The sequence below is a fragment of the Giraffa tippelskirchi genome, chromosome 10 (genome assembly GCF_054371585.1).
Source record: "Giraffa tippelskirchi isolate mGirTip1 chromosome 10, T2T-mGirTip1v1.2.pri, whole genome shotgun sequence".
Taxonomy (NCBI): Eukaryota; Metazoa; Chordata; class Mammalia; order Artiodactyla; family Giraffidae; genus Giraffa; species Giraffa tippelskirchi.
The window spans coordinates 132,344,720-132,355,117 of NC_137284.1; the positions used below are offsets into that span (position 1 = coordinate 132,344,720).

Below are 10,398 nucleotides of genomic sequence, written 5' to 3' on the forward strand. Positions count from 1 at the left end.
ATGTCCTCTTTAGAGTAATTCCTTTTATAGCAATGGGGATAAGTGTATAATTTTCTATGGTAAGGTCACATGTTTGTGCAAAAAAATGGTACAATTCTCATTGTACCTTTATATAGCAGTATGCTACTAATCTAATTAAAATAGACATTCTAGTTTCCTCCTAGAAATGTAGCATATTTAAATATGCCTTCTTATAGGTAATTTTTGCAGATACCAAGTGTTAAATAACACATAGCTTAATTTCTTATCCTTGACTCAGACTATTTTATTTTACCACGAAATGTACCCTAACATTTCATATTGTGACAATAAGAATGACACTACAATCTCAATTATCAAAGGCTATAAAAGAATAAAGTTCATATGTTGCTTTTATTAAGCAAGACCAGAACCAATCTTTTCAGTGGAAGATATAATCTCATAAGATATTTTATCAACTGTAAACATGATTGGACATTACTTTGACATACAGTAGAGTGAGCTTTCCTGGTGGCTCAGATGGTAAAGCGTCTGCCAGACGAGTGGCAGACCTGGGTTTGATCCCGTTGTCAGGAAGATCCCCTGGAGAAGGAAATGGCAACTCACTCCAGTACTCTTGCCTGGAAAATCCCATGGATGGAGGAGCATGGTAGGCTGCAGTCCACGGGATCACAAAGAGCTGGACACGACTGAGGGACTTCACTTTCACTTTCTCTGACATATGATGGAGCATCATTCTAAATAGCACTTCAACTTACCCTCAGTGGGAGGTTTTGTTTGATTTAATAGTTTCAAGCAAACTTTAGAGTTATTACCTCTGGCAGAAGTGATTTTTGCCTCCTCCTCCCTTAAAAAGCAAAATATATATATGTATGTATAAAGCCTCAAAACTCTCTGAGAGGTTGTTTTCACTTTTTTTGGCAGACCACTATAAAGTGGTCTTTCAGGAAATAACAAACAAGCTTAAGAGGTTCAACTTGGACTTTATTTTTACTTAACAGTCTTTTGCTAAGGCATTGCTTGATACAACGTTCTTCACAATTAGGAAAGCACAAGGAAAAATAGGGGAAAATAGCTTCATTCATTTCTCTGTAGATTCAGTAATGATTGGAAAGATGAGAAAACTGTTAGCTATTATAGGTTTTGTATCATGCATAAGAGAAAATAATTTTATGGATTCAAACACAGGAGTCCTCCATTTTCAAACATTGAATTAAACTCCCTGTACTTGAAGTTGAGAACTTGGTAAAGCTTACAGTCTCTTGTGCAGCAATGAGTATAACAATATATTCTACATTTCTTGTTTTCTTTTTTCAGTTACAGATGAAGCAACTTGCAAAGCATTGCTAAAACAAGAAGCAAGAAGAATAATATTTAAATACATATCATCATTATACATTTTTATCTGTCAAAGTGCCTTCATTCCACACTTTGTCTTCTGTGTTTATATCTTACATTAAATATTAGATAAACCAAAGTGTGTAGGAGAAAAAAAAGTGCTTTTCAAATCATTACTCTTTGCAGTGAGAATGCTAAGGCACAAGTATACCTCTTTTATGAAATTTGTTGGGACCAATGGAGCACCCCAGGCAGTGTTCACCTTCCTTCTGGTTCCATGTTGTTTGGCTCTGGACTTTACAGCACCCCCTCTTGTTCCAAATATTCCTTTCCTGTTGGCCTGGAATGCCCCAACTGACCGTTGTGGTAAAATATTTGACATGCCTCCAGATCTGAGCCTCTTCTCCTTAGTAGGAAACCCCCAAAAAAATGTTACAGGACAACTTATTACATTATTTTATGCTGATAGGCTTGGCTACTATCCTCACATAGATGAAAAAACAGGTGTCTGTAAGAATGGTGGAATCCCTCAGATGGGTTCCTTAAAAAACCATTTGGACAAAGTTGGAAAAGACATTGCCTATTACATGCCAATCAACAATATGGGCTTGGCGGTCATTGACTGGGAAAACTGGAGGCCTACCTGGGCAAGAAACTGGAAACCTAAAGATGTTTACAGGGATGAGTCTGTTGACTTGGTTCTGCAGCAAAGTATACAACTTACTTTCGAAGAGGCTACCAAGATAGCGGAAGAGAATTTTGAAAAGGCAGCAAAGAGCTTCATGCAAGAGACTTTAAAATTGGGAAAGTTACTTCGGCCAAACCGCTTATGGGGTTATTATCTTTTTCCTGATTGTTACAATCATCGTTATAACCAACCTGGTTACAATGGCAGTTGCTTTGATATAGAGAAAAGAAGAAACGATGCACTGGACTGGTTGTGGAAGGAAAGCACTGCCCTTTACCCCTCTGTTTATTTGAATACCAACCTAAAATCTAATCCAAAAGCTGCCCTCTTTGTTCGTTGTCGTGTTCAGGAAGCCATTCGGCTGTCTAAAGTTGCCAGTGTTAAAAGTCCACTTCCGGTTTTTGTATATGTCCGTCCAGTTTTTACCGATATGTCTTCGGAATTCCTTTCTCAGGTAAGAAAATCAAGGAGAGAAGACTATGGAATATTGTCCGCATTTAGTGGCATTTAGTTGAATTGAACATCATTTTTGAAAGGAGTGAAATTTAGTTTTAATAATCTTTAAGCTTCCCTGGTGGCTCAGACAGTAAAGAATCTGCCCGCAATGCGGGAGACCCAGGTTTGACCCTGGGTCGGGAAGGTCCCCTGGAGAAGGAAATGGCAATCCGCTTAAGTATTCTTGCCTGGAGAATCCCATGGACTGTAGCCTGCCAGGCTCCTCTGTGCATGAGGTCTCAAAGAGCCAGACACAACTGAGCCATTAACATTTTCGCTTTCACTTTTCAACCTTTAGGAATATGCACTCAGGTAGTTCTGCCTCACTATATGGATGTAAAATAAATAAGACTGTATTTCATTTTAATGTAATCATATAATGTCTTAGCAACCATGGAGGATTTCATAATATAGACAATGTATTAATTCAGTTCTTTTTATTTATTTTTTCTTTTACAGACCTGCTCTCTTGTCAATAGAAGTAATTAAAATAATAGCAGAAAATCTGAATTTTTGTTATAGTAGGGCAGTGGTGGCTTAAAAGATAGAAATGAATAGTGGAGAAATATTTACATAATTTTTGCTGGGTCAGCATTCTTGGCTTTGCTATTACTGTCCAATGTATAACCCTTCATTTTGTTCTTCCCTGTTAACTCTTCACCTTTGCCAGGATGATCTTGTGAATACAATTGGTGAGAGCACTGCTCTGGGTGCTTCTGGAGTTATAATGTGGGGAAGCTTCAACTTAAGCCGAACTCGGGTAAGTCGAAATGGTAGGAAATAGATGAAAATATTTTTGCTTTTAATGTTTTTCAGGGTTTATGTGGGATCGAATAATAAAATAAACATGATCTTTGGCACAAAGTAATAGGTGCTCAATTAATAGTGGCTAACTCAAACTATCATTTGTGTGGTTGTATTGTAAGGCTGTTTTCCCGTGAGGAAATGGAAGTTTGATGAGATTAATTGAAATTGCCTAGGCTACATGACTAAGAAGTAGCAAAAACAGGACTACAGTCTTGGTTTCCTTATGTGGCCTTTGGTGTTTTTTCTACTGTATCATGTTGTGTTGTTTCTCAGAAGAGCTCAACTAGCCCATATGCATTCCCTCATTCTTTGATTCGTCCAATTACTGTTTATTGAACACTTATTTATTTATTTAGTCATTAAATGACAGTTTATTTCATGGGCCAGCAACTAGTGGGGGGCAGCTAGGAGTTAGTTAGTTTCTGAAAATTTTACTAAATTGTTCAAAGCTTCCCTAAGGGGGAGGAAAAGAAATCCTCATTTATTTTCCACAGATTATATTTAATAAAGTGTATTTTAAGTGAAATCTTCAGTAAAAAATGTTTTATTAGGAAAAATGTTTATTTTGTTCTATATAGCATGAATTGTATTACTTTTCTCCTAATGCATTTTCTTCAAAAAGCTTTTAACTATCACAAACCTAATCCTTATCATTTTTCCTTTATTTTCATCTTTTTAAAACAATTTTCCATGTCAGGTTTTAATCTTTTACCTCTTCAAAATTCTTGACTCAAAGCATGAGTAGAGCTGTCACATGGACACTGTTGAGTTAGAGCTAAACTTTTCCTTCTCTAATCAATGTGGGAATACTAGTGATGTAGGTGCCATGGTGTCTAATGAAGCTCTTTGCCCAGAGGATTTTTTCCTAAGATGTACAGAGAACAAACCTGATACTCTAAAGACCAGAAGAGATCTTTTGATATCTTGCCCTTCAGATAGACTAGCCATGTTTCCCCTTCATTTATAAAGATATTTGGCTTTGTGAAATTCTTTCAAGGTTATCTAAGCCCTCCAACCCATTTGGTAGATTCTGTTGTCTTTGGTTTGATCACCAGTTAAGGGAAATAATAGAAACTGTAAGTTCAGATAAAGGCATATGTCCCTTTTGCAAAATCTTTTACATGTCAGAAAATTATTTAAGAATTATAAGTCTCCTAAGAATATTCCTAACTTTTATTAGTTGTTTTCTCAAGTCTATAAACTTCTTTCTCAAGGATCCTGATAATTCTACGATAGAACAATTTATAAATTCCCTATACTACTTCCTTTTTTTAAATATTAAGAACTCCTTCTTTTTAAAATTAAGAACTCTGATGAGGAATAAATCAGGCATTCTCTGATTAGTAGGATGATATGGCAAACTATTTAACTGTCACATTTGTTTTGTTTTTAATTGCACTTTAATCTTAGATTCACACTCTTCTACTATGACTCTCAAATCACCTAAAGTATTATTTACACAGGGACAATCCTTCAGTTTTAATATGATAATTTTCTACTGGATTGAAATAACACTGCCTTGAAATTGTTCCCCATGGACTTTATGCTGTACATCTCTGCTACTTTTCCAAATTTATCATTTTGAATGTTAATTCTGGCATCACTTTGCCTTTTTCCTATGTCATTGGAAATCAATACAATCATGAATTACTTGTGTTTCCTCTGATTCACTGACGACTTGAGAAACTGGTAATCACAGGTTTACTTTCAATGACTGGAATTGACTTAAACCAATGGCTATTGAATGTAGGCAAACCATTCTTTCCATTTCATCTTAGTAGATCCAATGCTGTGACCGGGCCAGCTTCTCCTGGTCCCAATTCATGAGACATGATAAATATTCAGAAATTTTGTGAACTGTTTGTTAAACACAGTCATTATTAAAAATTAAATTATGAAAGCTTATAATAAAATTATGTTTAAAACAAAAGTAATAAATACTAAAAATGCATCAATTATTTATTTTCCTATTATTTATACTTTTAGGGTTATTTACATCTATTCTACCTGTATAAGTGGAAATGGTATGATACAGTGGTGTGTACTTCACACCATACTTCCATACAGTATAATGGTGGGGTACTTGATTCCCAACTCTTCACTCAGTGATGTCAGGTTGGTAGCTTAAAATGGGCCATGGTAGGAGTATTTACACCATGGGTCTTGAGAAATGCTGTAAAACAGATTTTTTTTCTCTTTGAGAGCTAGGTTTAGATCTTTCCAAAGGCTACATCTTGTGTAGGCTAATGATTCTCCAACATTCTCATTCTTTTTCTCCTCTTCTCGCCTAGTTCTTGTCTCTGTACCCAACTCCGATATCATCTGATCTTAGAATAAATTCTTATATATTCTTGACACTGGTGATACTATGTTGAATAATACTGATAAAGTCCCTGCTTTTGTGAAGCTTAGAAGAATAGAAACACTACACAACAACAAAAATATTTTATGTGATAAGTTCTATGCAGAAAATTAAAATATTTGTGAGAAATTGGACAAGAAAGGTGTCTGAGAAGAATCTTATTCAATTAAATCTGCAATCTGAATGACAAGATGTAGTCAGCTATGTTAAAAATAAGAGGAAAGGGAATTCTAGACAGAGGGGACAGTAAGTGCAATTTGAAATGGGCCTACCACACTTGAAAAACAACTAGTACCTACCGCGCTTGTGAAACAACAAGGCCAAGTGGGTAAAGGGGGTTGTACAAGAGGAAGGAAAGATTTCACCCCAGCATGCAGTATACAAGTGAATTGTATTCTAAATGCTATGTAAAGCTACTGGAGAAGTAAGAAGAGATTTTCTATTGCTGCCATAAAAATAACAAAAAACAGCAGAAAATTATTATCTTACAATTCAGTACTTCAGAAGTCCAACATGGACCTTAATGCACTAAAATCAAGATATCAGCAGGATTACATTCCTTTCTATGGAAAGACCCTCATTTGCTCATTTGGGTTGCTGGCAGAATTCGTTTCCTCATGTTTGTAGCATCAAGATCTCTATTTTCTGACTGGCTATGGTTACGGCGACTTCCAGCTTCAAAAGGTCACTGTATTCTTTAGTTTTTGGTCCTCTCATCTACATTCAAAGCCAGAAAAGCCAAGTTGAGTGTCCCTTACCTTTGTATTTGTCCTCCTTCTCCCAGCTCATTTTAAAAATCCAAATAGAAAAAGTTTCTACATTTTTAAGGACTCATAGTTAGATTGAGCCCATCAGATGGTTCAGGATATTCTCCCCATCTCCTCGCATCCAAGTACTAAACAGGCCTGACCCTGCCTAGTTTCCAAGATCAGACAAGATCAGTCACTTTCAGGGTGGTTTGGCTGTAGACTCTCCCCATCTCAAGATCCACAACCTTAATCATATCTGGAGAGCCCCTTTCACCATGTAAAGTAACAGCCACAGGTTCCATGGGACTGGAGAATGAATATCCTTGGAAGGCTCTTATTCTGCCTACCAATGATGGTGTCATCTCAAGAAGGTAGCAAGAAATAGATTCAAGTGGAAGCTGCCAAGTTTCCTCAACTTGCCCGCTAACCTACCACAAACACTTCCTTTGATCTAATGAAGGACGAGCACGGCCAATTCACTCAATGGAACTGTTGATCATGAAAGAAAGCAACTACCTTCCATGTTTTGAAAAGGACAGGTTTCCAGTTTTAGAAAATATCAGTTTCAAGATGAATCATTTTAGTGACTCATACTCTGCCAAATAAGTATATCTGCAAAAGAGCTGTCATAGTTCAACCATACTTGAATTATACATAACACTTAATATATACTCAGCTGAGAGCTTCCTTGTTGGCTACGTGGTAAAGAATCTGCCTGTAATGCAGGAGACATGGGAGACATGGGTTTGATACCTGGGTTGGGAAGATCCCTTGGAGAAGGAAATGGGAACCCACTCCATTATTCTTGTTTGGAAAATCTCATGGTCAGAGGAGCCTGGCAGGCTACAGTTCACGGGGTCATAAATAATGGGACACAACTTAGCTACTAACAACAAAAAACTCAGTTGAACCTGTTTAGTTGTTTTGAGCTAACAATTTAGAAACCACTCTTCACAATGCCCAAACATGTCTGACAAATGTGATATTTATTACATTTATTTGTACTTTATATTGTTTATACTTTGAGAGGTAATCAATGATATCCTGGGCTCTGTGCTTAGCCCTTTTATGAGGTAAGTGCTATAATTATCTGTATTTTGCAATGATGAAGCTGAATCATAGCCAGCTTAATTACTTTCTACAAGGTCACCCAGAAAGGAAACTAAGAAAGCTTAAGGGATTCTCAAGCTCACACAACTAGCTTTTCATGCATCTGTGACTCCAAACTGGCAGAAGGACTCCAGACCCCATGCTCTAATCCCTCCACCCACACTGTACCATTCCACCCCTTTCACCCCTGTTAGTGTAGGAATTACTGAGGAAGCCCAAGGATGAGTATATTAAACTTCAACTGGTTAATTATTTAGTGACATGAAATAGCATGTGAAACTTACAAATGTTACAAAGAACAGTTGGAATTGTCTTGCTTATTAAAGTAAAAAAAGACAAAAATATTTCCTACTCTTACTGAGTCTGGTTTTTATGTGTGTGCTTCTTTAGAAATTGTTTGGCCTTCCCTGGTGGCTCAGATGATAGAGAATTTGCCTGTAATGCAGGAGACCTGGGTTCAATTCTTGGGTTGGGAAGATCCCCTGGAGGAGGAAGTGGCAACCCACTCCAGTATTCTTGCCTGGAGAATTCCATGAAATAAATTGCTTAACATAGTGAATTAATTCACATATGAACTCACTTGGATCTTAATAATCTGATCTTCTTACGATTTTACAGCAATCTTGCATGAACCTAGACAACTACTTGAATACTATACTGAATCCTTATATAATCAACATCACTCTAGCAGCCAAAATGTGTAGCCAAGTGCTTTGCCGTGAGAAAGGAGTGTGTACAAGGAAACGCTGGAATTCAGCTGACTATCTTCACTTGAACCCAATGAATTTTGCTATTAAAAGAGGGAAAGGTGGAAAATACACCATACATGGGAAACCTACACTTGAAGACCTGCTACAATTTTCTGAAAAATTTTATTGCCGTTGTTATGCCAACGTCCGCTGTAAGAAAAGAAATATAAAAAACATTCATACTATTAATGTATGTATTGCTGAAGATATTTGTATAGAAGCTTCTCTAAACTCAAATGACAGTGAGCAGTCTTCTAGCCAGAAAGAGATATCTTCTACCACTTTTAGCAGTGTCTCATCCTCCACACCAACTGCCAAAGTGTGGGCACGTGTTCCTGGGAAAGATCATGTGTCCCTCAAAATCAGGCTTCCAGGGGAAGCCCTTTCCAACACCATCCAAAGGGGCCATAAGAGTGTTGACTGGAAAAAAACTTTCCGTGAGTTATTCATTCAAAACATTAAAAATGAAACAAACTATTAAAATTTAAATTCAGTGATTATTAGGTTTCCTGTTTACATGATTTATGTTTTGATTTTTTTACGTTATAATAGCTTATAACTTCAATGACTTTTTAGGCAAATGATGATACTTATATATTTGAAGTTTTACATTTGAAATGTGAAGCAAAACTCATGGCCAAGATAGTATTTTAATTTTTTGAGCAAAGATTGCATTTTCATGATCAAATCTGACTTGAAGTTAGTATTGATTGATAAACAAAGAATTGTGATCAGCACCTTTAATATTCAAAATCATAGGGAAGTGTTATTACTAAATCCATTGATGCTACATTTTACTTTCGAAAGTCAAAGTATACTCTTGATAATTAAGGTAGCATAGAATTTACTTTATAAGATGATACCCATTTTTTTAAATTGCCATGCGTGTATAGCAAATATTTCACATAGTGTGATGAATACATACTGAGAGATGCCTGTTATATTCTTGGTTCTATTAGAGACTGATTAAAAGGCCTATGATACTTAGAGATACTATGTTCTTCTGCAAAAAGTGAAAGTTTGAATAATGTCAATGTACTACAAATGAATGTCTTTATAAATAGTTGGTAATTTGCAATAAAAATATCAAAAATATTAAAGCACAGCATCATATTTTTTTTTAAGTAATATCCTAAGTGTACTAGTCTGTGTCAGCACAGAACTATGTTTTTTAGCTATTTCATCTTGATAATTTGTTCAAGTTGTGTTTTATAAAAAGATAAATTTTACAAATAATCCTGTTAACTTTTTTACATAGTTTACTATGTCTTCAAAGTTCACATATAAATTATTCTAATTTTAATTCTTGATGTCAAATTTGACAATCTTGTGTACCTAAAATGCCTTGTTTCAGCTAAGCATCTATTCACATCCTTCATATAGCATTTGTTGAATGTTTCCTCTCTGTTAGCTAAATATTAGGCAGGTCAAGGTGAAGCAGCATGCTTCTTGCTATCTGTGAGTTTGTTGTATATTTGAAAAAGACAGACATTGAAAGTGGAAACTTACAACAAAACGTGTGAGAAGTGCTATAGTTTAGCATGCTCTTGTATACAAACAAGAGCATGAGGGTGTCAGAGAAGGATTTCAAAGATACCATGAGAGATATGAGGTGTCCATTACTTTGAAGGCTAAATAGCAATTAGTGCATCTGGAGATATGAGACAGAAGAAACTTCATTAGAACAGAACGCTGATTGTGATGATCAGAGTGGTATTCAATAGATGATGGCCACATGGTGAAGGCGGCTGTAAACCACACCGGGAAGTTTGGTCCTTATAAGGAAGATGCTGCCAAACTTCTTGACCTGCCCTGATTTAAACCATACCATGAAGTTTGTACTTTACAAGGAAGATGCTGCCAAACTGCTTGACCTGCCCCATTTTCCCCATGTACAATTATCACACAAAAATTTCTCTATTTTTACTTCTCATCACCTTCTTATAAGGTAAACTTCATAAGGACAGGTGTTTGTTTTTCTTGCTGCTGTATCCACAGAGTAATGGATAGCCTCTGAGACTTACTAAGTGCCCACTAAATATTTGTTGAACAAATAAAAGACAACAGGGAGAAATTTTAAGTGTGGGAGCTGTCATGACAAACTGAATCCTCTTGAACTAA

At 36.1% G+C, this 10,398-nt stretch overlaps 1 protein-coding gene across 1 annotated transcript; it reads left to right on the forward strand.

Annotated features, from left to right (window-relative positions):
* The first annotated feature begins 562 nt into the window (after positions 1 to 562).
* Positions 563 to 9,372, forward strand: LOC145523585 (hyaluronidase PH-20-like). The gene is made up of 3 exons (XM_081534141.1): positions 563 to 2,459; positions 3,171 to 3,260; positions 8,147 to 9,372. Exons 1-3 carry the CDS (start codon positions 1,509 to 1,511, stop codon positions 8,756 to 8,758), a joined length of 1,653 nt encoding a protein of 550 aa, XP_081390267.1. The 5' UTR covers positions 563 to 1,508; the 3' UTR covers positions 8,759 to 9,372.
* The last annotated feature ends 1,026 nt before the right edge of the window (positions 9,373 to 10,398 follow it).

What these genes read in the sequence shown, in the direction of transcription:
- LOC145523585 (XM_081534141.1), top strand. Translation starts at nt 1,509, where the DNA reads ATGCTAAGGCACAAGTATACCTCTTTTATGAAATTTGTTGGGACCAAT. An exon ending in CTTCGGAATTCCTTTCTCAG is followed by an intron (nt 2,460 to 3,170) that starts GTAAGAAAATCA and finishes CACCTTTGCCAG; the next exon opens with GATGATCTTGTGAATACAAT. An exon ending in TCAACTTAAGCCGAACTCGG is followed by an intron (nt 3,261 to 8,146) that starts GTAAGTCGAAAT and finishes ACGATTTTACAG; the next exon opens with CAATCTTGCATGAACCTAGA.